Below are 26,199 nucleotides of genomic sequence, written 5' to 3'. Positions count from 1 at the left end.
CCTCACCTCTCCTGCAGAAGATGCCCCTGTCCTGAAATCCATGCCTGAAACAGCTACAGGTTCACTGGGGCTACTAAGGGTCATAGTCAGTAGTGAGGCTTTTGTGTATATGATGTGAATGGTGGTCCCAGAATTACACAGTACACAGCCTGGGTGATGGCCTTGCCTATATACACTGGTATTGGATCATTAAATTGGAAAATAACTTTTCAACAGTTGATTTTTATATTGACAGAATCACCATTATGTTTATTTCTTTTCCCCTCTCAGGAGGAAAGAAGTCACATTTTAAAGGATCCACCAAACTTTCTAATTTTTCCTAAGAGAATATATGGCTAATAAGATGCACACGGCAAACACATATATTGTAGCCCACAGAATGGATGGATCAAAAATTAAGGAGTCTGTCTTCATCCCCCACCCCCAGCTCTCTACACCAAGGGGTCCTTAGCACGCTTTTCCACAAAACATCATGGGGGGCATGAGGAAAAGGGAGGCTTGGCACCTGGTGCAGAGAATACCCAGGTATTTCCTGAGCCCCATCCTGGTGTTCAGAACTGATCTCTATTTTACCCTCCAATTCCATCAGATCCCTAATCTTGTTCACTCCAAATATAAATTCTTTCCTTTTATTACCATTGTCTTTTAAAATGTCCTCATCATTTCTTGGCAAGTATTTATAATCTAACATCTTGGGTTCAAATTCAGCTCTCACTTAAGTAGCCATGTGAATGTCAGTCAGTTATGTGAGTTTTCTAAGAAATCTTAGTTTACTCAATTGTAAGACATGCAATCAGAGCACCTGTCTCACAGGTACCTATTGTAAGTACTAACTGATGATATAAGCAGAGTAGCACAATACAGAGAACTTAATACATACCAAAAATTCGATAAATTTAAGCTAAAATCAAACTGGATTAGGCCTTTTCTAATTAAAACACACTTCCCTTGGTATTTTCATCAGAAATGCAAGCTTATAGGTATAATCAAAATACTCAATGACAAAAAAATAAAATGGTTAATTATACATCCACAGTATGGAATGGCATATAGCCATTAATAATAATGAAAGCTTATCCTTTCCTAATGCAGACATGACCACTAGATATTGATTTTTAAAAAGTTGATTGCTAAAGAGCATATCATTGACCAATGCTTGACCCCATGAATCTCAGAAATATAAACATACTCTAAACAACATTAAATACAAAATTTTCCCGTAACACTACCTTCTCATCTCCCATCCATCCTTTACAGCAAACATCCAGACACTTCTACCTTCTATCACTCTTTTGGTTTGTCTTCTGCACCTAAATTTTTACTGCAATTGTTTTAATTGACAAAACCCATGACATCTCTTCAGTGGTTACCCTACTGAAGGATTTATATCCTCAGTCACCTTGATACTTCTTCCTTAAGCAAAATCAAATCCTGTGGTTTCCTCTTATCTTTCTGTCTACTCCTCTCTCATTTTCTACTTGCATCTTAAAGTGATGATATATACGGGGTTGCCTCTCCTCAACCCTTTTCTCTCTTTGTTCCATATAATTTCCATCGGTCTGCAACTCACTGCTTGATTTGAACTACCATTCATCTACACACTAGTGATCAGTAATCCCCAGCCCTATTTTTACCCCTTGCCTTGATCTTGCTCTAGAGGATCAGACTCTGGTTTCCAACGGCTTACCTCTTAGGGACTTGGCTATGTAAGAGGATATCCCTTTCAACATCTCTCAGGCAAGAGGATCATTAGGTAGCTAGTTACCAGTCTAGAAAACCTGTGGTCATTGTTAACTCCTATCATTCCCTAGCCTTTCATATCTAATTCATACCATGTGCCAATAATTCTATCCCAATTCCATACCGTGTCTCCATTAATAGAGCTTCTATCTTGGATAAGATCTTCATTTGGACTGTTGTAATAATTTCCTAAATTGTCTCTTTATAATAGCCTCTCACAACCCAAAGCCTTCCTAGACTGTATTTTAATAATAACTCCAGAAACAAACCAAATATTTACCTTGTCACCCTTGAATGAAAGCCTTCTCCACAGGCTCATTGCTGGTTATAGAATCCTGGCTTTGCTCACTGGGCCTGTGCAATATGGATCATAAGTTCTCCATCTTTATCTCTTACATGCTCCCCTGTGCATGTAAAACAGCCATCAAATTGAACAGCTTAACAGTCCCCAAACAAGATCTATTATGACTTGCCCCCATGCCTTTGTGTTTGACATTTCTTTGATTGCAATATTCTTCCACTGTATTTGCCTAATAAACTCCTATTCATCCATCAACAACTTGAGACGTCTTCTCTGATGCCTTGTGGCAAATTCAGAGCCTCGCTCTTTCGCAGCCCCATAGTACTTGACCACTGTGCTGCTTCTCACTTTATGAAGCTTCCTGGTTCTTTAACCAAATGATTGCAAGCTAGTTAAGGAGAGCAGCCATGTGCCTACTACAGCAAATTCTGTTGTTACTAAGTATTTAATTTTTTTCTTTTTTCATAATGATGATAAACTGTGATATTATAGACCACGCCCACGTTGTTGACCACACAGGGTTTTTTTCAGATATTTGCAAATGAAAGAATGGTAGGAGAGAAGGAAGGAAGAAAGAATTCATCCCAGTGCCCATGAATCAACCAGATTCAACTATGGAACCCCCTGAAGGAAAATAAGGAAATCATCTTACCCTAGCAAACTACCGAGATACTTTGAATGTGGTACAGACACAGATCTATGGGTTCAAGAGTTATCCTGCTAGGAGGGAAGATATCTAACCAGATAGCTTAAAGGAAGCCCTTCTTGGTACTACTACTTCCCAACCCCTGCCTGCCTACAATTCTAGCATATCATTTTGAGGAGCATATACAGTTCTTCCCCTCCATAACCTTTGGTTTTAGAATCTAATGATAGGAATTTCTAGTTTCTATGACAATTTCAAGACTATCTAGGGCAACCACACTTGGATGTCTGAACTTTCTTGAAAGCATCCTTACCAAGCCACCTATACTTCTCCTAAGGCTAAAGGCTTTGAGCATGTTGGAGATATAGACAGCCCTATTTGCAAGTTTTGTTATACGAAGGTGATTTCTTTTTCTATTCAATTTTCACCCCTTTCTCTTCTTTCTACACTCTGAAGCTATACAGAATGTATCTAATTCTTTTTTTTTTTTTTGGCATGAGGCCTTCAGATAGATAGAGAGGATATTAATGTCCCTTTTATGCCACGTGTTTTCCACACGTAGCTTCACCAAGCCCTTTGCCGCACCTCATGTGACACGATTTCTAGTTCACAAACCCATCTAGTTATTCTACTCCAAATGACATCCAGCTGTCTATGTTTCTCTTGAAGAGTGTTGTCTAAGGCGGGTGTGACCAAACCAAAGAGCAGAGATCTCAGCAGCCTCATCTAGATCCTCTGTTCTCTCAATGGAGTCCAATGTTGAACTGGCACTGGGGACAGCCATCCTATATTATAACTCTACGTTGCTCTCACTGACCTTATGTTCCATTCAAATCCCTAAGTTTTGTGTTTTAAATTAGTTTCAAATTCTTGCAGCTCCTAAGTCCGCCTCCCTACAGGCCTCCCTACAAAACACTGAACTCACGATTTCCAGAGAGCTTTTACAGGATGATAGAATACTGTTTGAACCATTTCTCTCACTGATAAAGCCTTATGCACTGACTGCGTCAGAATATAAATAGGAGTCATCCTGGATCACATCAGAATCTAACAATGTACAATTGGTCATACGTATCCACAGATTCAACCAACATGGATCAAAGATATTCGAAAAAAATCCAGAAAGTTCCACAAAGAAAAATCTAAACTTGCCACGTGCTACCAACAATCTATATAGCATTTACATGTTATTAGGTATTACAAGTAATCTAGAGATGATTTAAAGTATATAAGAGGATATGCGTAGGTTATATACAAATTCTATGCCATTTTATATAAGGGACTCGAACAACCACAGATTTTGGTATCCACAGGGGTCCTGAAACCAATCCCCCACAAATACAGAGGGACAGTGGTATATATGGTATCACTCATACAAAACTTATAAAGGAGATTATGCACAAAAATGTACAGAAGAGAGGGAAATAAAAATTCAAAGTTTTAGAAAGAAATATCCTCTCTGTATCCCTGAACCTAATCTACTGCAAAGGTAATTCAAAACTTTATGTGCACAAGAGAATAGCATCTCCCAAGGTGTAGTTCAAGAAACATCAGTTCTATGGGATGTTAACAGATATTAGTGGAGAAATGAAAAATATCAAAGTAAATAAAAATAAATAAAGTAAGACTTTTCAGGGCCTTAAATTTGCAAATGTGAATTGTGACATCTCAGACCTAATAAAACATCAAAATTATCTCAAAGGGTTACTAAAAATAACAAATTCCTGGATTTCACCCTGAAGATCCTGATTTACTAGGTCCAGGAGAGGCTCAGGAATTTGTCCTTTGAACAAGTGTCTCAGGTGATACTGAAGCTGCCAGCCAAGGAACCATTTTGGAGAACCACTCTGATTTGACCATGGACATGTGATGCTAGCAGTTTTCTAGGGTACATATTGTCAGAAATAATATGGTAGATTCAGTACTACTTTTGGCTATCTAGAAAATGAAAGCACCATAGAGGCCTTTTTTTTTTTTTTTTTTTTTTAACAAAAAATTACTCTGAATGGACAGGAATCTGGAGTTTAGCTTTATTTTTACCCCAAATCTCATCTAAGAAAAACATAACCATCTTTTTCAAATAAGATGCCTAAACGTCCCACATGTGTCTGTTTCTCTAATTCCATGTTAAAAATGTATTTTACATGGTAAAGAAAAAAAGCTTTGGCAAGGGCAACATTTATCCTGGAAACAGAAACAACGTAGAACAATTACCCCGTGGATAAAGGAAGATGGGTCAAATTGATGGCAAAGTCTTAAGAGAACAAGTCTTGAGTAAGTGAGGTGCTAAGTTTGTGATCAATTTTCTCCAAGAGTAAATAACTACAGGTCCACCCTAGTCACCCTCACATTCATTTGTCATGAAAGTCACTGGAAAAAATCAAATTATTACTATTTGTCTCCTTTTACTTAAAAACGTACTCTAACATCTCACCCTGACAGAGACTGTAATTTGGGGAAACAAACATTAGGATTGGAAGCACTTATGAATACAAACTCAAGCAAAGAACAACTGAAATTTGACAACACATAAAAATGTCACACTACTTTCACAACAAAACTTTTTTGCTGTTCCAAAAACAATATAGAGCTCCAAAGACACACACTTACGTCCACTTACAAATGCAGCACACACAATCATTCTGGGAACAGCCAGCTACTATACATTGTGCATCAACTGAATAGTGCAATTCATCTCAATTATTATAGCACAAATAATACTTGCCCTCCCTTTCTCATTAATATGCTCTCAAGGGATGGCTTTCTAAAAAGAAAAAAATAAATTCATAAGAATTTCAGAATTCCAAGATAAAATAGCAACAGTCATATACATAGCTGCAATAAAAGACATTTTTATAAAAAGACTAAACATATGGATTTTTCTTAGTAAAATATAAGCAAGCTTCTTTTTCATTTAAAGGTACCTGCAAAATGTGACTTCCCAAATGTGCTTCAAATACTTCAATGGCCAGTGCACTGGGGCTTCTCCTTCGCTGTGCACCTATAACTTAAAAGAAAAAGAAGAGAAAAGAAAGAAAGAAAAAAAAATTAAGTTGGGGCTCTGATTTACACCTTCAGCTTCATTTCTCTGTAATTGTATCACTAGACAGCTACTATATCAAAGAGATCTGAGAGAAACACAACCCAGTGTTAACTTTGCTTCTGAGTTGCCTGAGCAAAATCAGAGCCTAGGGTGAATTTCCATCTCAGAATATCAACTTCCACAAACATTAAAAATCATATCCAGACTTAAAAATTTTTTCTTTTCCTTTTTGAACTATTTTTCCTACACTGGAGCAAAAAAACAAAACAAAACAAATATGAATGTTCACGTTCTTTTAAAATAAATTGGTAAACTGTTTTTCTTAAAATTTAGGTATTGTTCTTTTTAAAGCATATACATATTGCCTTTTCCTCCCAGAGAAACCTGAATGTTTAGTATCCTCTAGGCTAGAAAAAAGCAAACAGGACTTTTTTAATGTTCTAATGCAATAGCTTTATCATAATTTAATAAGCACATGTCGGCTAAGAGATTCTCATTAATGACTGTTTGCACTAGTGTTAAGTGTCTCAGGATGGCTGGATTTCATATTTACTGAACATTCACATGTAACTATTCCTACAGGACCTACAGGGAGCCCAGGTGGATGCTTGCCCAGCATGTGTCTTGCAGGTCAGTGACTGTTTTCTTATCTGTATACTTCTGTTCTCCTACTAACTTATAGTTTGTCTTTCTCTTCCTGGCATACCCTACATGTGCTGTCTGCAGGCACATACACCTAAAGGGCCTCCCAACCCCTAACAAAAGAGCTTAAGGCATGATATTTGGGGATCCAAAATTGAGGGCCTTCTCTTTACAAGTTTTTTTTTGGAATGGGGTCACAATTTGCTTTTGAATCTGTTCTGGCTATTTTCCCTGTTTCGAAAAGTTCTCAAACATAAAAATCAATTTGCTTTCCAGTAATTTATGAACAAAAATATTCAGAACTTTTCTATATTTCCAACAAGTACATTCCTTATGTCTTCCTGCTTTTCTTAAAAACTGTACGACAAACCTCTATTCTCTCAAACCTAGACACTATAAATTGAAAATAAAATCAAATCCCCTACTTTCTTACTTCTCAAAACACTTTCAGCTAGTTGACAAGAAAATTCCAGCAAAATGCTGCTGGGATAATTCTGCTGCGTTTCAGTTACTAAGTCAGTTGGATCCATAGCTTAGTAGGGATTATAATATAAATGTACTTATGATTATTGTGCTGTGCAAAATAGGCAGTTTACCCCTGCAATTGCAAGCTAATGTCTGCCAGGTCTGAAAGGCACTTTGAAAATAGCATGAGTGGTAAGTATCATTATCACTAGCAAGAAGAAATAAAAGGGGCATTATTTTCAATGGGAAAATTTATAAAATATAATTGAAGAGTGATTATTATCAAAGAATACTCCAGTTGGAAGGGATCTCAAAGATCTCAATTCCAAATTCTTCATTTGCTTCAGAAGCAAAACACACAACGAATATTCTTAAAATAGAAAAAATCAGTTTTCTATCCTAAGACTAATCATTACTGTAAGCATAGACATATGATTTTTAAATTTTTAATCTAAGATGTACTTAAGACAGTACTACTGGGTGTGTGGCATTTCTGATTAATTTCCTATTCTAACATGCACATTACTCCCTTCAAAACTCCTTTGGCATTTTTGATAATGCAGCTGTCTTGCTGAATACTGTTTTCAGTTTCTAGAGTGTTAATTGCACATTATGGTAGCTTGGTGTGAATGATCCCACATGAATAAAATCTGCAGTTCTTTTTTTTTTTTTTTTTTTTGTTAAGATTGTTGCGGGGAGGGGAGCTTTGGGGAGGCAGAAGGGGGGTGTTGAAAAACTTCAAAAGTGTCCACTCTGTTTTTGAGGCAGTAATTAGGATCCAGAAAGCTCCTTATTAATAGTTCATAATGTGGGGGCATTTCAGGACTTCCAATTATGAAGTTCAAAATAAACCATTGTACCTCACGGAAGAAATGGGTTGATCTTAGAGAACAGAGACTATTCTCCAAAGAACTGGATTAAGAGTAGGGCAAGAGAGCAATGGCCACCAACCTACAGAGGACCCTAAAACATCACAGGAAAGGAGCATGTTTATTTACTAGAAGGCCCAAGAAGCCTGCTCCAGTAACAACTGCCCTCTAGAAGCATGGAAACAGGGGACTACAGTGGGGTCCTGCAGGGGTTATTTAAGCCTGCGCATTGATGGCCTTTCTTTTCCTGCCTTTCCTCAACTTAGGGCTCAGCTGTTCTCGAAGTAAATGTTGCAAATGCATAAACAATTAGGAATTTTATTTTAAAAGCTCCTTAGTCAGCCTGGGGATCCCACATGCCTTCATCAGCTCTTCTATCCATGAGTCCTTCCTGCATAGTTATTTTTCTTTGTTCTTCAGACCCTCTAGAAATCTGAGTGTGCATCCTAGTACATGCTAGCATAACATACAAGCATCTTGTAAGTGGTTTCATGCTTTTCTCTTCAATGGCATTTTTATGGCACTGGAACTTCTCTTGATTTATATGTTTTGCACTTATGCAGGTGATATGGGGCTGTAATGACAGTTCCTAATTTTACAACCAACATAAATATGTTAAACAGGAGTCCATTATGCCCCCAGTAGAAGCCCAGCTCTGACTGTAGCATTATTGGTAACCGAATAGATGTTAAATAATGTACTTTTTATCTTGTACTTTTCATCCTACCACATTTGGTATTTTGAGTATTTAGACAATAATCTGATAACTCAGGAACGATGTAAACAGTTATTTTGTTTCTCTATGTTAATGTCACCGTGTTTATGGATTATCATTCATGCTTAAAGAAAAACTAAAGAGGCATTTCCTCGGTGAGGCTCACCCTTCTCAGAAAAGTAATACATTGCTTATGAAGCTCTCTCAGATTGTTTTATTTTGGAAGTTGACAGTTTCTAAAACCATTTGGTAGCCCGCACACACTGCATACTTCTTATTGCTGAATAGGTCAATGCTTTATCTGATCTACAGACACTTCATTCATTTGTCTGTTCAATGAAAAGACACTGCGTTTGAAATTTAAAGAACACTAAATTAACTAAAAAAATGCACAGCACATTGCTAAATAAATGGAACACATAATCCCATATCTGTGAGGATTATATCTCTTAAGTCACTGACAGTGAGATGTGAGAGTTGTATCAACTGAACAGGTTATATAAACTGTTAAAAGAAAAAAAAAATCAAGCTATAGTAATTCAAATTCGATTCAGCATTTACTGAGTACCTATTTGACGCTGAAAACTGCTAGCTACTGTAGAGTAACTAGTGTTATAAGACCTAATAAACGTTCCATAAGAAAATTTTAAGCAATTCAAAACAAACCTAGGTCCAGCATATAATTATCAAGACCACAACATGATCCTCTCATGTTTTTCAAGGGTTAGAAATAAAACACCTAGAGTTTTAAGAGACTTTAAATGGAAGAGATAGATAGGGAGAAAGATTTTAAAAAATCAACTAAAGAAATTCTGATTGTCTCAGAATTCTGAAATGATATGACGAATCATTAGGATTGTGCCTTTGGCCTTTCTCTCATTAAAAAATGGAAGACAGAAGAAAACCCCAATCTGAAATATGTATCTGAAAAATTAGTTTTGTCCCTCAACAATGTCAGCAGAAATACTCTCATCTAGAATCTTCCACATAACCTTGTGAGGTAGTCTTTGAGAATTAATTAAGTGCAGTAAAAGACAATTCCTCTTTGGGGAAATATACCACACACTCCCAGTCATATTCCTAACCAGTGCCTGTCACCTTCGGGGATGCACAAACACCAGGAAGGCTGAGGATTATCGCTCAGTGGGAGTTTGACCTATTCAGCCAAAAGGTCAGCTTGCCACATAAGAACCCATTACAAAACAGAAACAGGACAGCTCAGTGGACACACATAATGAAAGAGGGAAAAGTCACGAGCCCTTCTTGCCTTGTGTCCTGCCTTGCCCTTTTCCTCCCAACCCTCCCCACCCCCGTTTCCAGAGAAGTTGGCACTGCCCCAGCTCCCCACCAGCGCAGCTCACAGTGGGAAGGTGAACCACAGGCAGGGAGAGACAGAAAGGGGCTCATTATTTCAGGGATCACTTGAAAAAGATATTCAAAGGTAGAGTATGATATCGTGAGGCAGGGTTTCCAAGAGATTGTTTTATTTGGAAAAAGTTGTCATTAGCAGATAGGGAAGACCATTTTAGAGCTACTTTCTCATCCAGCTCTCCCTCCATGGGGAGCAGAATGGCAGCATGGGTGAATGTCGCCTTAACATGCTGCAGGTGCTATTTCAAGAGTAAAATCAGCCACCGAGTAAAAAGGCAAGCTTTTATGGGTACCCTCTGAATCTGTCATCTAAGGGGCAAGGCTCTGTTCCCACACTGAGCTTGGGGGAAGAGAGGACTCAAGGGCATGCTTAATGAAACCCCGACATCACTCCCTGGGCTTTAGCACTTGGGCTAAGCAAAGTCAGGGTCTGGGAAAGAAAGAAGAACAGAATGCTTAATGAGTCTTTCCATGGCTACCAAAGAGAAGAAAAGGGATTTCCTTTGAAGAATGTCAATTAGCCTCCCTCACTGTAGGGCAAATGAAGCCGGGGAGGGTTTTCCCAGGAGCCTCAGAAGTTTATGAGGTATGCAGTTGTGTGTGCGTGTGTGTTTCCCTTTATATAAAATAAACATTTATATGCCTTCATTGACTATGGGACCAATTCTTCATTCTGACACTCATTCTCACAGCTCTGCCTACTGCCCAGATTCACAATTTGTACCCTTTCAACACTAAATTCCTCATTGTTTGTGCACGCCCTAAACATTGGGGGAATTTCAGGTTGGGATGGAGATGATACACTCAAATAACCAGTGTTAGGTACCAGCTTAACCCATACAGCGGCACTAAAACAGAAACTCTATTGTCAAAAGCAGGATATGTGGAGTTTCCACACAATGCATAATGCAAATATCTGAAAACAAAGAATAACAATGCTTTTACAGTGTACTTTCAACCAAGATTAGTTGTTTGCCACTTAAAATACAGGATAACTGAGGACCAGAGAAGAGAAATAGGGACAAGTATTATTAATCCGGCATTTGAATGTTAGATTAATATTAAATATAAGAAGGAAAACCTCCCCTATTCAAAAATAGTACAGTTTGGGTTTATTTTTAAATTCATATCTATAATATTTTTTAAAATAAAAAAATACATCTTAATAATGCGTATCTCAAACCCATTAACACATTATTATTAGCCATTTAGACAAAAGAGGTATTTAACCTATTAAAATAATTGAAACTCTAAGAAGTCTTATGCTGATTCAAAAAATTCTTTGATGCAACACATTTAAATTTCTCCCACATTTTAAGTATGGATTGAATATATTAGGGAAAAGCATTAAGGGTGATAGGACTGTAAGAGTATTAATATTTACAAATGAATTGCTGAACTTAAGAAGAAGGAACCATGTCTGCTTTTCCCAAAAAAGTCTATCTGTATGGCTTCAACTAGTACAAACTAAGGGGAAACACAACATTCAAACAGATCTGTTTAAACAAGGATGTGTTTATCATGAGCTTCTTATCTTCTGAAGAACTAAGTAGTATTCACATATTTTTGAAAACTTTTCTTTACAAAACTTTTCTCCATCAAAATGGCAAAATTGTCTAAAAGTGAAATAGCACCCAAGTATTACTTTAATAATTCTTGAAAAGGTTTTTGTACAAGTTACAGGGACTTCTTTTTAGTACTGAGTTTCCATTTTAGTGTCATTTTGGGACTTGCCTGGTGGCGCAGTGGTTAAGAATCCGCTTGCCAATGCAGGGGACACGGGTTCGAGCCCTGGTCCGGGAATACCCCACATGCCGTGGAGCAACTGAGCCTGTGTGCCACAACTACTGAGCCTGCGCTCTAGAGCCCGCGAGCCACAGCTACTGAGCCCGCAAGCCACAACTACTGAAGCCCACAAGCCTAGAGCCCGTGCTCCACAACAAGAGAAGCCTGCACTCGCCGCAACTAGAGAAAAGCCCACACACAGCAACGAAGACACAATGCAGCCAAAAATAAATAAATAAATATATATATATAAAAAAAGAAAAAGTCATTTTGCCCACCTGCCTTGCTTTTCCACTGAAGGAAATGAGACTTACCAAAGCAGATATTTCTTCATCTGTAGCTGGGGGAAAGAGGAATAGCCATTCTCTGACAATCTGGAAGTTACTATAGGAGCTATTCTATTTACCTTACACGGGCTACATAGAAGTTGATTAACATTCTTCTTGAGGGAACCCAAACTTCCCCTTGACAATGAAATTCTTAAGGCAATGGGTTAAGCTGCTGTTTGGAGTGACAGCACCTGAGGGAATGATGAAGCCCTGACAGTCAACATCTCTGAGAACAGAAACCTTGGGAACATACAGGCATGATCCACAGTCTAGGCTGAAGGTTGGGGAGTGGGGCACATGAGGGGAATCCTCAAGAGATGCATGGAGGTGTAAGGGCAGGATTGGACTAACAGATGAAGGCCTGCTTTATTTCTTGCTACTTCAAAGTAACTGCTGCAAATCCAAACAGGACTTTCTGAAAATGGTAGGTAGTAATCATTCCAATTTAACTTTCTTAATCATTTCCATAACAATGGATATAAAAAAACAGTCACTTTTAAAGGACTTGAAGTCCAAACACAACTCCAAGCCTTTTCTGAATGTATTTCTTGGCTTCAACAAATTGATGCTACAGGGGTTGCTTTGGAGGCAAAGTTTAAAGTTAACTATTTAATTCCCTTTACATAGTGAAGGAAATGAAAATTTCCTCTTCGTATGTACAAAATAAATAAAAGATTAAAAAAATAGACCCTGACTAATTCCTGTCTTTGGATTCCAGCAGAGATATGGATATCATGAATTGCACTCCCTCTCAATCTGGGGAAGTTTTAAGAGTGAGGCAGTTATAAAGTGACTTGAGAATGAAGAATGCAGAGTAGGAGAAACTTTGAGTGGCAGAGGGTCTTGATTTTTATCTAACGTGAACTCAGCAAGAAGATATCAACGAATTTATTCTGGCTTCAGGGCTATAGCAGCAAACACGAACTGAACCTCACTACATGGCAGGCACTCTGCTGGGCACTGGGAGCACAAAGATGACCAACACAGAGTCTACTGAGCGAGGCAGTCGTGTGTGATAGAAGGGTCCCGTGGGCCACAGGGAGTGGGCAGTGCAGACACCAGCCTGGGCTCAGAGCCTGAACACGTGCCTGATGTGGGAAGGTGTCCCTTGAGTACCATCTGCAAGCTCTAGCTCTGAGCTGCTTCTTTTCTTGTTGTTGCTTTTGTTCTTGTTCCTTTTCTTCCTAGGACAACCTTCTACAAATCACCTACTCTGTGTATGTCAGGAAGGAATACCACGAGATCGCATGAATTAAGGGCACTATTCACAGAAAGACACCAAGCACATTCTGACCATAGCTATCAAAGGGAAAACTAGAGAGGATGCATCTAATTTGGGATTTGAATGCAGCACTAACCGGGCAAAGTTGGCTACTTGTCCTTTAATTGGCAGAAATGACCTCCTCCAATAATATGCTAGAAATGTTTTTGAGAAGTTTAAATTTTTAATGGGGCTTAGATTTGGTAGGTCCCCTCAGCAGGGGCTGAAAAAATGGATTATTATACTTTCATTTTGCAAACTGTCTTAAAAGCCTTTCAGTTGAGTGCCGTTGTAAAACTGTCACCCCTTCTGACCTCAGTGGCACACAGACTGTCAGTGGCATGATTCTGCCCAGCAGGAAGGGAGTGGAGATTATCACTGAATCTGTATGGTGTCAGTCAGCACTCACTGATAAAAGGAAAAAGTCCACAGCTGTTATCTTCATCTTTTTTTCCAAGTCTGATCCCAAAGCTTCATGTTATGACATTTGTAACATCTGCTACAAATAGTGAGGTAAGTCAGGCGCAACTTTATTACTTCCAGTCTAATGCTCCATCCATCCTCTAGGCTTTCCCAGGCCAGTGATATGACAGGGAGCTAAGAAACACTGGCTCTGCAGGAAGTAGCTTGTGTCTCCGAGGTAGAAAGAAGGCAGTGTCTCTGTCCCTTTCCCCTCCTCTTTCCCCTGTTCACCCATTCATATATTGAGCCATATTCACATTCTCTCGCTTGCTAGCTCACTCTTGGACCACATCAATGCTTGGCAGTGTCTTTAGTGACTTTCTGACAAAAGAGCAGTCAACATAAATAGTTCCATGAAGTAGTGGGCTGTTGGCCCAAAGGACGAGAGGCTGTGATGATAATCGCACCTGCTACTGAAAAGTCACACTGATCCACTTCCAGAGCTCAACTATCTCAGGCCACGGTATTATATCTACTTATCCAAAATTTAGTAAACGTTTATAATATCGAAGATATTAACCTCAATGACCTAGGAGCTAGTGATGTAAGCCTGGTTCCCATTTCCATTTCTGAGTGCTTTCTTTATATGTCAGCAGAAGAAAGCTAAAAGCATCCATGCAAAATATGCTGAGCCTCTACTTTTTGCTTGGCACTACGTCAGTGAATATAAAAATGAAAAGGCACCATTCTGACACTCCAGGTGATTGGACTCTAGTGGGAAGACTGATACATAAGCAAACGAATAAAACACAATAAATGTGTGACTCAACTCTCAACTCAGGATGGGGGTAGGGAGAGTGGAGGCAGGAAAGGCTTCAGAATAGGGGTACTGCTGGAACTGTGGTGTGAAGGCTGAGGTTATGCAGACAGTGAACTATGATAACCGAGACCCTGGGATCCACTGGTTGGACATAGAGGCAAGAACCATTTCACATTAACATAGCTGGGTGTGCAAGCTTCCAGGCTCACCATCTGGCCACCTCCAGCTTGCTTTTCCTTAAGCTGCAACCCCAATGGATTGTCATACTCCTACAGACACTTGCAGGGCTGGGTACCCCACTACCACATCAACTTCTTGGGGCTCAACACTACAGCTTAACAGTCACATGACTGCACCCAGGAGAGTCAAGGTCTGCTCAGCTCTGTCTGCAAACCCTAACTTTACTGTTCAACCTCCTGCACTGCCTGAGTCAAAGTTCCTGAAGTGCACACCTACACCACAGAAGACAGCTTGGCACTGGGTGAGGCAACCCCATCACCAGATGGACTGTCCTAACACCTTGGAGTTTTTTTGCTTTTTGTTTTTTTAAGAATACCTTTCCTTTTTATATTGAAGTATAGTTGATTTACAATGTTATGCCAATCTCTGCTGTACAGCAAAGTGACTCAGTTATACACATACATACATTTTTAATATTCTTTTCCATTATGGTTTATCACAGGATATTGATATACATTATATCCTGTGCTATACATTAGGACCTTGTTCTTTACCCTTTCTAAATGTGATACTTTGCATCTACCAACCCCAAACTCCTGTCCATCCCTCTCCCTCCTCCACTCCCCCATGGCAACCACAAGTCTGTTCTCTATGTCTGTGAGTCTGTTTCTGTTATATAGCTCGGTTCATTTGTGGCATATTTTAGGTTCCACATATAAGTGATATCATATGGTATTTGTCTTTCTCTTTCTGACTTACTTCACTTAGTATGATAATCTCTGGTTGCATCCATGTTGCTGCAAAGGGCATTATTTCATTTCTTCTTTTATGGTTGAGTACTATTCCATTGTATATACGTACCACATATTGTTTATCCATTCATCTGTCGATGGACATTTAGATTGTTTCCATGTTTTGGCTATTGTGAATAGTGCTGCTATGAACATAGGGATGCATGTATCTTTGTTTTTTGAATTTTATTTTATTATTTTTTTATACAACAGGTTCTTGTTAGTTATCCATTTCATACATATTAGTGTATACATGTCAGTCCCAGTCTCCCAATTGACCACACCACCACCACTTCCCCACGGCTTTCCCCCCTTGGGGTCCATACATTTGTTCTCTACATCTGTGCCTCTATTTCTGCCCTGCAAATTGGTTCATCTGTACAATTTTTCTAGATTCCACATATATGCACTAACATATGATATTTGTTTTTCTCTTTCTGACTTACTTCACTCTGTATGACAGTCTCTAGGTCCTACCACGTCTCTACAAATGACCCATTTTCGTTCCTTTTTATGGCTGAGTAATATTCCATTGTATATATGTACCACATCTTCTCTACCCATTCATCTATCAATGGGCATTTAGGTTGCTTCCATGACCTGGTTATTGTAAACAGTGGTGCAATGAACACTGGGGTGCATGTGTCTTTTTGAATTATGGTTTTCTCAGTGTATATGCACAGTAGTGGGATTGCTGGGTCCTATGGTAGTTCTAGTTTTACTTTTTTAAGGAACCTCCAAACTGTTCTCCATAGTGGCGGTATCAGTTTACATTCCCACCAACAGTGCAAGAGGGTTCCCTTTCCCCCACAACCTCTCCAGCATTTGTTGTTTGCAGATTTTCTGATGATGCCCATTCTGACTGGTGTGAGGTAATACCTCATTGTAGTTTTGATTTGCCTTTATCTAATAATTTAGAGAAATGATGCTGAGCAGCTTTTCATGTTCTTCTTGGCCATCTATATGTCTTCTTTGGAGAAAAGTCTATTTAGGTCTTCTGTCCATTTTTTGATTGGGTTGTTTTTTTAATATTGAGCTGCATGAGCTGTTTATATATTTTGGAGATTAATCCTTTGTCTGTTGATTTGTTGCAAATATTTTCTCCCATTTCTGAGGGCTGTCTTTTCGTATGGTTTATAGTTTCCTTTGCTGTGAAAAAGCTTTTAAGTTTCATTAGGTTCCATTTGTTTATTTTTGTTTTTATTTCCATTACTCTAGGTGGTGGGTCAAAAAAGATCTTGCTGTGATTTATGTCAAAGAGTGTTCTTCCTATGTTTTCCTCTAAGAGTTTTAGAGTGCCTGGTCTTACACTGAGGTCTTTAATCCATTTTGAGTTTATTTTTGTGTATGGTGTTAGGAAGTGTTCTAATTTCATTGTTTTACATGTAGTTGTCCAGTTTTCCCAGCATCACTATTGAAGAGATTGTCTTTTCTCCATTGTATATCCGTGTCTCCTTTGTCATAGATTAGTTGACCATAGGTGCGGGGGTTTATCTCTGGGCTTTCTATTCTGTTCCATTGATCTATATTTCTGTTTTTGTGTCAGTACCACATTGTCTTGATTACTATAGTTTGCAGTATCATATGAAGTCAGGGAGTCTGATTCCTCCAGCTCCATTTTTTCCCTTAAGATTGTATTGGCTATTTGGGGTCTTTTGTGTCTCCACACAGATCTTAAGATTTTTTGTTCTAGTTCTGTAAAAAATGCCATTGGTAATTCGATAGGGATTGCATTGAATCTGTAGATTGCTTTGGGTAGTATAGTCATTTTCACAATATTGATTCTTCCAATCCAAGAACATAGTATATTTCTACATCTGTCTGTGTCATCTTGATTTCTTTCATCAGTGTCTTATAGTTTTCTGAGTACAGGTCTTTTACCTCCTTTGGTAAGTTTATACCTAGATATTTTACTCTTTTTGTTGCAATGGTGAATGGGATTGGTTCCTTAATTTTTAATAAAGATCTTTCTGATCTTTCATTGTTAGTGTATAGGAATGCAAGAGTTTTCTGTGCATTAATTTTGTATCCTGCAACTTTACCAATTTTGTCGATTAGCTCTAGTAGTTTTCTGGTGGCATCTTTAGGATTATCTATGTATAATATCATGTCATCTGCAAACAGTGACAGTTTTACTTCTTCTGTTCAAATTTGTATTCTTTTTATTTATTTCTCTTCTCTAGGACTAGGAACTGGCTAGGACTTCTAAAACTATGTGGAATAAGAGTGGCGAGAGTGGACATCCTTGTCTTGTTCCTCATCTTAGAGAAGATGCTTTCAGTTTTTCACCATTGAGAATGATATTTGCTGTGGGTTTGTTGTACATGGCCTTTATTATGTCGAGGTAGGTTCCCTCTATGCCCACTTTCTGGAGAGTTTTTATCATAAATGGGTGTTGAATTTCGTCAAAAGCGTTTTCTGCATCTATTGAAATGATCATATGGTTTTTCTTCTTCGGTTTGTTAATATGGTGTATCACATTGACTGATTTGCATATATTGAAGAATCCTTGCATCCCTGGGATAAATCCCCCTTGATCATGGTGTATGATCCTTTTAATGTGTTGTTGGATTCTGTTTGCTAGTATTTTGTTGAGGATTTTTGCATTTATATTCATGAGTGATATTGGTCTGTAATTTTCTTTTTTTGTATTATCTTTGTCTGGTTTTGGTATCAGGGTGATGGTGGCCTCATAGAATGAGTTTGGGAGTGTTCCTTCCTCTGCAATTTTTGGAAGAGTTTGAGAAGGATGGGTGTTAGCTCTTCTCTAAACGTTTGATAGAATTCACCTGTGAAGCCATCTGGTCCTGGACTTTTGTTTGTTGGAAGGTTTTTAACCACAGTTTCAATTTCATTACTTGTGATTGGTCTGTTCATATTTTCTATTTCTTCCTGGTTCAGTCTTGGAAGGTTATACATTTCTAAGAATTTGTCCATTTCTTCCAGGTTGTCCATTTTATTGGCATAGAGAGTTGCTTGTAGCAGTCTCTTATGATGCTTTGTATTTCTGTGTTGTCCATTGTAACTTCTCCATTTTCATTTCTAATTTTATTGATTTGAGTCCTCTCCCTCTTTTTCTTGATGAGTCTAGCTAAAGGTTTATCAATTTTGTTTATATTCTCAAAGAACCAGCTTTTAGTTTTATTGATCTTTGCTATTGTTTTCTTTGTTTCTATTTCATTTATTTCTGCTCTGATCTTTGGTTTCTTTCCCTCTACTAATGTTGGGTTTTGTTTCTTCTTCTTTCTCTAGTTCCTTTACGTGTAAGGTTAGATTGTTTATTTGAGATTTTTCTTGTTTCCTGAGGTAGGCTTGTATTGCTATAAACTTCCCTCTTAGAATTGCTTTTGCTGAATCCCACAGATTTTGGATTGTCATGTTTTCGTTGTCATTTTTCTCTAGTTATTTTTTGATTTCCTCTCTGATTTCTTCAGTGATCTCTTGGTTATTTAGTAACGTATTGTTAAGCCTCCGTGTGTTTGTGTTTTTTACGCTTTTTCCTCTGTAATTTATTTCTAGTTTCATAGTGTTGTGGTTGGAAAAGATGCTTGATATGATTTCAATTTTCTTAAATTTACTGAGGCTTAATTTGTGACCCAAGATGTGATCTATAATGGAGAATGTTCTGTGTGCACTTGAGAAGAAAGTGTAATCTATTGTTTTCGGATGGAATGTCCTATAAATATCAATTAAATCTATCTGGTCTATTATGTCATTTAAAGCTTGTGTTTCCTTATTAATTTTCTGTCTGGATGATCTGTCCATTGGTGTGAGGCGTTAAAAGTCCCCCACTATTATTGTGTCACTCTTGATTTCCTCTTTTATAGCTGTTAGCATTTGCCTTATGTATTGAGGTGCTCCTATGTTGGGTACATATATATTTATAATTATTATATCTTCTTCTTGGATTGATCCCTTGATCATTATGTAGTGTCCTTCCTTGTCTCTTGTAACATTCCTTATTTTAAAGTCTATTTTATCTGATAGGAGTATTGCTACTCCAGCTTTCTTTTCATTTCCATTTGCATGGAATATCTTTCTCCATCCCCTCACTTTCAGTCTGTACATGTCCCTAGGTCTGAAGTGGGTCTCTTGTAGATGGCATAAAAATGGGTCTTGTTTTTGAATCCATTCAGCAAGCCTGTGTCTTTTGGTTGGAGCGTTTAATCCATTCACATTTAAGGTAATCGTCAATATGTATGTTCCTATTACGATTTTCTTAATTGTTTTGGGTTTGTTTTTGTAGGTCCTTTTCTTCTCTTGTGTTTCCCACTTAGAGAAGTTCCTTTAGCATTTGTTGTAGAGCTGGTTTGGTGGTGCTGAATTCTCTTAGCTTTTGCTTGTCTGTAAAGGTTCTCATTCCTCTGTCGAATCTAAATGAGATCCTGGCCGGGTACGGTAACCTTGGTTGTAGGTTCTTCCCTTTCATCACTTTAAATATAACGTGCCACTCCTTTCTGGCTTGTAGAGTTTCTGCTGAGAAATCAGCTGTTGACCTTATGGGAGTTCCCTTGTATGTTATTTGTCAGTTTTCCCTTGTTGCTTTTTCTTTGTCTTTAATTTTTGTCAATTTGATTACTATGTGTCTTGGCATTTTTCTCCTTGGGTTTTTCTTGCCTGGGACTCTCTGTGCTCCTGGACTTGGGTGGCTATTTCCTTTCTCATGTTAGGGAAGTTTTCGACTATAATCTCTTCAAATATTTTCACGGGTCCTTTCTCTCTGTCTTCTCCTTCTGCGACCCCTATAATGCGAATGTTGGTGCGTTTCATGTTGTCCCAGAGGTCTCTTAGGCTGTCGTCATTTATTTTCATTCTTTATTCTGTTCCACAGCCGTGAATTCCACCATTCTGTCTTCCAGGTACTTATCCGTTCTTCTGCCTCAGTTATTCTGCTACTGATTCCTTCTAGTGTATTTTTCATTTCAGTTATTGTATGGTTCATCTCTGTTTGTTCTTTAACTCTTCTAGGTATTTGTTCTTATTTCTTCTAGGTTTTTGTTAAACATTTTTTGCATCTTCTTGATCTTTGCCTCTATTCTTTTTCCGAGGTCCTGGATCATCTTCATTATCATTATTCTGAATTCATTATCTGGAAGATTGCCTATCTCCACTTCACTTAGTTGTTTTTCTGGGGTTCTATCTTGTTCCTTCATCTGGTACATTGTCCTCTGCCTTTTCATTTTGTCTATCTTTCTGTGAATGTGGTTTTCGTTCCACAGGCTGCAGAATTGTAGTTCTTCTTGCTTCTGCTCTCTGTGCTCTGGTGGATGAGCCTATCTAAGAGGCTTGTGCAAGCTTCCTGATGGGAGGGACTGGTGGTGGGTAGAGCTGGGTGTTGCTCTGGTGGGCAGAGCTCAGTAAAACTTATTAGCAGACAATCCAGTTGTCTGCTAATGGGTGGGGCTGAGTTCCCTCCCTGTTGGTTGTCTGGCCTGAGGTGACCAACCACTGGAGGCTACAGGCTCTTTGGTGGGTCTAATGGCAGGCTCCGGGAGGGCTCACACCAAGGAGCACTTCTCAGAACTTCTGCTGCCAGTGTCCCAGTCCCCACAGTGAGCCAGAGCCACACCCTGCCTCTGCAGGAGACCCCCCCAACACTAGCTGGTAGGTCTGGTTCAGTCTCCTATGGGGTCACTGCTCCTTCCCCCTGGGTCCTGATGTGCACACTACTTTGTGTGTGCCCTTCCAAGAGTGGAGTCTCTGTTTCCCCCAGTCCTGTCAAAGTCCTGCAATCAAATCCCACTAGCCTTCAAAGTCTGATTATCTGAGAATTCCTCCTCCTGTTGTTGGACCACCAGGTTGGGAAGCCTGGTGTGGGGCTCAGAACCGTCACTCCAGTGGATGGACTTCTGTGGTAGAATTGTTCTCTGGTTTGTGAGTCACCCATCCAGCGGTTATGGGATTTGATTTTATTCGGACTGAGTCCCTCCTACTGTCTCATTGCAGCTTCTCCTTTGTCTTTGGATGTGGGGTATCTTTGCTGGTGAGTTCTAGTGTCTTCCTGTCAATGACTGTTCAGCAGTTAGTTGTGACTCCAGTGCTCTCACAAGAGGGAGTGAGCGCACACCCTTCTACTCCACCATCTTGAACCAATCTCAATCTCCTCACCTTGGTGTTCTGAAAGGGACTGTCCTGACTCAGGTCCCTTACTGTAGGCCATCTGCTTCCTTCCCAAGATGCTCCTTGTCCTCTTCTTGCATGAGTTCAATGGGAGGAATCACATTATTGGGAAATGGTTGCACACAGAGGAAAGGATTTGGGTTCTGGAGTCAGGCCGAACGAGTTTTAAATCCTCCATTTATCTCTATTAGCCAGGTGGTCATGGACAAATTAGGCTCTGTGGACCTCAATGTCTCATTCTCTCAAGAAGAGCTGCTGTGAGGACATGTGACATCCCCCTGCCCTGTTTTTATTTTCCTCCTAGAACTTATTTGCGTGTTATCTCTCTTCTCCACTAGCATTGTTCCCTTCCTAAGCGGGAGGAATCATTTTGTGCACTGCTGAAACCCTACCAGTTAGAATAGGGCCCAGAACACAGAAGGTGCATGGTAAATATTTGTGAATAAATGAACTCTCTAGAGTTCTAGCCCATGGGAGTCACTCAGGACATGTCAGCTCTTTCCTCCATGTTATGAAAAGCAGAGGCTGAGACAAAGATGACTTTCTAAATCACTATCTTTATCCCAATTTTTATGAAGATACTAGGACTATTTTGTCCTAAATATTAGGAATATTTAGGAATTATTTCCTAAAATATTAGGAATATTTTGTTTCTCTGTATGTTGTCTCTAGTTTCTGTCTTTCCTGCGGCATGATATAAAATCTACAGTGTCACCACAAACCCTGTGAGCCAACTGCAATCAGGGCCTCAAACCAGTGCAAACATTTCACACATACTTGGGCAAAGAGCCAGCAATTCACTGAGTGTCAGCAACCGCCCACTGAATTTTCTCTTGAAGATTCACTCGTGGCCTACTCTAGCAGTAACAGGCATTCGTTTTAAGATGCTGAACACTTCCAACATAACTTGATTAGGTAAATGTACAGAGCCACCACCACTGGAAACCAAAATCACGTCTTACAACCCCATCATCTTCTCAGACTTCATATAAACAAAAGCCCACACAATTATCAATTTTAACTGAGTGGGAACTAGGTCTTGCTTATGTTAGCAGATCAAGGTCTACATCACCATTGCCATCTGCCTCGTGGGGACCTAGAGAGGCTATGATTTACACAGAGTTAGAAACTAAATAAGAAAAATGAACACTATTTGGAGTTTAGAGATTAGTAAACAAGCTGACAACATTGTCAGACCTAAAATTAAGAACACACACAAGCATATACTTTCACACTCATCACCACCATAAAACATATCAAAGAGAAAAAAAACCTAATTTGAAGGCCTATTATTTAGATTCACAGCTTAGCTCAAGCCTCTCTTTGTCAGAGCTTCTTAACATGTTTCTTTCTTTGAATAACAGACATGTTTAAGCAAACTGTCTGCCTAAGGCAATATTCAAACACAAAACTTTGCGCATACAATTACAAAATTCCAGAGAGCCTCTGATACTCATCCTTAGACCTCATGTCACGAATTCTTGCTTTAGACAAGAGCCAGGCATCCACATACATCCTGTACCAGCCTGGCACTTAGTGGGACTGAACAAATGACTCCTTGAATGAATGAGCAAGTAATCAAATGAATACCCAAATGAATGAATGCAAGGAGACTCAGTCAGAGAACACACAACTAAAGCAGACACTTGTATTCTGTGTGGGACTCTGAGTCTGAAAGCAGCAGCCAGTTAGTTGGTTTATTCACAAAAATTGCTTTGTGGAATTATACACTGCTCCTCCCCTTCTAAATGCAGACAGAGGGAGGAAAGGAAAAAGAGATAATGAAGGTTTGCAAATGAAGTGGGTACAACTGTGCAATCAATCAACATTTTCTGAAAAAGAATCTGCATCACTTGCCAAAAATCTGAACTAAATAACTGAACCAGCATTCTGATGAGAACGGACTTTGCCACTAGCCAGTCATTTTTATTTGCCTTCCAGCTGTCTTCCTTCTCTTTTCCAGGAAGCCACTGGTCTCTTCAGTTTAGCAGGTTCAGGCATGGGAATTTATTTTATCATGATCAAATGCATATTCCACGCTTATTCTTTTTTTTTTTTTTTTTTTTTGTGGTACGCGGGCCTCTCACTGTTGTGGCCTCTCCCGTTGCGGAGCACAGGCTCCGGATGCGCAGGCTCAGCAGCCATGGCTCACGGGCCCAGCCGCTCCGCGGCATATGGGATCCTCCCAGACCGGGGCACGAACCCGTATCCCCTGCATCGGCAGGCGGACTCTCAACCACTGCGCCACCAGGGAGGCCCCACGCTTATTCTTTTAATAAACCTTTACTGAGTGTTTGCTCTGTGCCTAGTAATATGCTAGTGGAATGGAATACAATAGTTCATCTAAATATTCACTGATGGCCTACTAAATGCCAGGCACTCTTCTAGTGCGAGGTCATAGGAGAGTGAACAAAGCAGAAAAACATGCCTGCACAGAGCTGACATTCCAGTGGGGAAGTCAAAAACAACAACAGCAATAATAATGCACACACATCTAAACACGGTAAGCAGCCTGAAGAAAAATAAAGGGGGGTGGGGCAAGAAGTGACAGGTATTTCTGTATAATACAGGAAAATCAGGGAAGACCTCTCCAACAATCTATCTGAGTAGAGGACGAATAAGGTGAAGGGGTAATGTGCTGTCCAGGTGAAGGAAAGAGAAAGTATAAAGACCCTGAGATGCGAGAAGCTTATCAGGTTCAGGAAAGGGCAGGGGGCCAGTATCCTCCAGGAACCTAGAGGTCGGGGAGAGGAAAATATAAAGTGTAGTAAAAGAATGGTTTACTTGGAGGGTCTCAAAAAAGGAAGCATCTAACTCCAGTGAAATTCAAAGAGGTAAAAGAGAAGAGGATGTTCAGGCTAGAAATGAGTAGAAAATTTCCAGGCAAACAAGCCAGGGATTAGTGGTTGAGGTAGAGAGAAGAACACACACAATGGCACAAGGCCAGCAGGACATGTGAGTCCCCTACACGTGTGGGGAAAGAAATTTCAGGAGACCTCTATAGGCAAAAAACGTCACAACTGGCCTCACGAGCACTGCAGAGGAGTTTGTAGTTTACACACAGAGATTGGGATCCATTTAAAGAGTCTGAGTAGGGGAAGGACTTGAGCACAAGTGTGTGTTGTGTCAGCAGGGTGGAGGGGCACAGGGTAGAACTGTGTGTTGGAGGCAAGATGAATACCTGGCTATTGCATAGTCTAGACAAGAAATGATAATGAGTTAATCCTAGTAAATAAGTTAGAAAGACTAGAGAGGAGTTCGGTTCTAAAGGTATTTCGGAGGTAGGATTGAGAGAGTTTTGTGACTGACTATTAAGGGAAAGAGAAGAGTCAAGCATGAATTCCAGTTGTTTAGGTTAGCAAACAGTATAGGTGCTTCAATCACTACCTATACTAGGACAATACTAGAACATGCGACCCTGAACTGGAGGTGTCTTTAGGCCAGGCCCATTGAGATGAGATGTCCAGTAGACTTGAGGCTTTGGGTTGAGATTCAGCAAGGATGAAGACTTGGCTGCAAGTCGTACAGATGGGCATAGAAGCCAGGGGAGGGCGGGGGTCAGCCTGGGGAACATCTGCATTTACAGAAAGGAAGGGGAGCCAGCAAAGGACATGAGAATGAACACCCAGAGGGGCAGCAGATAGATAAAGAAGCAGTGGTGTTCCACGAAGAGGAAGAGCAGAACACTGGAAGGAGAGACTCATCAACTATGTCAAATGTCAAGGGGAGAGCATGGAAGACCTTGGGTGGGGACACTGCTGTCAAGTGAGGAGTAATGAGAGGTGAAAACCATGAGTTAAATAAATTCCTTTTCTAGAAATTTGGAGGTGAAAGGAAGGCGAATAAGGGAAGAAAGCTTGGCAAGGAAGAGAAGTTGGAAATGCCCAGGGTGAAGAGGTGTTTTTTCTTAAGTGACTTAAGGATGTTTATACCCTGAGAGAAAGAAGCATGCAACAGCCATGAGACACAGAAAGATGGAAAACCCTCAAAAGAAGGTACACAACTGTCCAGAGTTTAGGTAAAGCTGAGCAATATGTAACATATATTTTAATTCCGTATTTTATTATAACCTGAATCTACAAAAATGATGCTCCGTGGTGTGCTGGCCCATCCAGCCAATGAAGACTTCAACTTTAGAACAAGTTCTCCTAGATGATGATCAAACAACGTAATGATCTACAATCCAAGTTCAGAAAAGTATTTCTACAGGGAAAGCTGCCTAAACACATCTAAAATCAAGCCATCATGTCCTCCTGAAACCTCCATCCTTTATCTCCTACTGTGAAGAGTCTTCATTCTGCTGGTCCTATAGGCTCGTTATTTCAGAGCAGTCTCACTCCTCCTTAGTTTTCTCCACTGTGTAAATGGGGAAAGCATTCTTGCCTAAGATCCAGGTCTCTACTGCTGGAGTGATTTTCCTGCCAACTACACGAAAAAGAAAACTCCATATAGATGGGTTTACAAACACGCTATAAAAAGTACAAGACCCCTTTTTTGTATGAAGCTGTGTAAGGCTTTCCCTCACCTCATGCTCCAATATTGTCCCTCACTTCATGCATCAGTGATAATGCTCTCTCCTGGTCCCATGGGCCCCCGATCTCTCTGTCCTTGTATCTCCTGCCAAAACAAAAGCTTTGAAAATGTCACAAATAGAGGAGTTACCTGAAATTGCTTTTGGAGTCCCTGCAACTCTTGGATCACAAAAGCAATAAGTACATC

The 26,199-nt window shown here is 39.6% G+C and overlaps 1 protein-coding gene across 12 annotated transcripts in view; it reads right to left on the bottom strand.

Annotated features, from left to right (window-relative positions):
• The window catches only part of NPAS3 (neuronal PAS domain protein 3), a gene marked incomplete at both ends in the record, with an annotated part of 860,982 nt that overhangs the window by 430,147 nt on the left and 404,636 nt on the right, over positions 1–26,199 (bottom strand). For 6 of the 12 annotated variants that reach the window (XM_079700352.1, XM_079700357.1, XM_079700358.1 and 3 more), the window contains one exon: positions 5,612–5,688. In XM_079700352.1, coding sequence (XP_079556478.1) covers positions 5,612–5,688 — 77 coding nt within the window. Of the gene's footprint in view, positions 1–5,611; positions 5,695–26,199 lie in introns of all 12 variants that reach the window. The other 6 variants (XM_079700356.1, XM_079700360.1, XM_079700361.1 and 3 more) reach the window with 1 other exon arrangement.

The sequence above is a fragment of the Hyperoodon ampullatus genome, assembly GCF_949752795.1.
Source record: "Hyperoodon ampullatus genome assembly, chromosome: 3".
Lineage (NCBI taxonomy): Eukaryota > Metazoa > Chordata > Mammalia > Artiodactyla > Ziphiidae > Hyperoodon > Hyperoodon ampullatus.
This window is presented reverse-complemented; position numbering and strand designations above follow the sequence as displayed.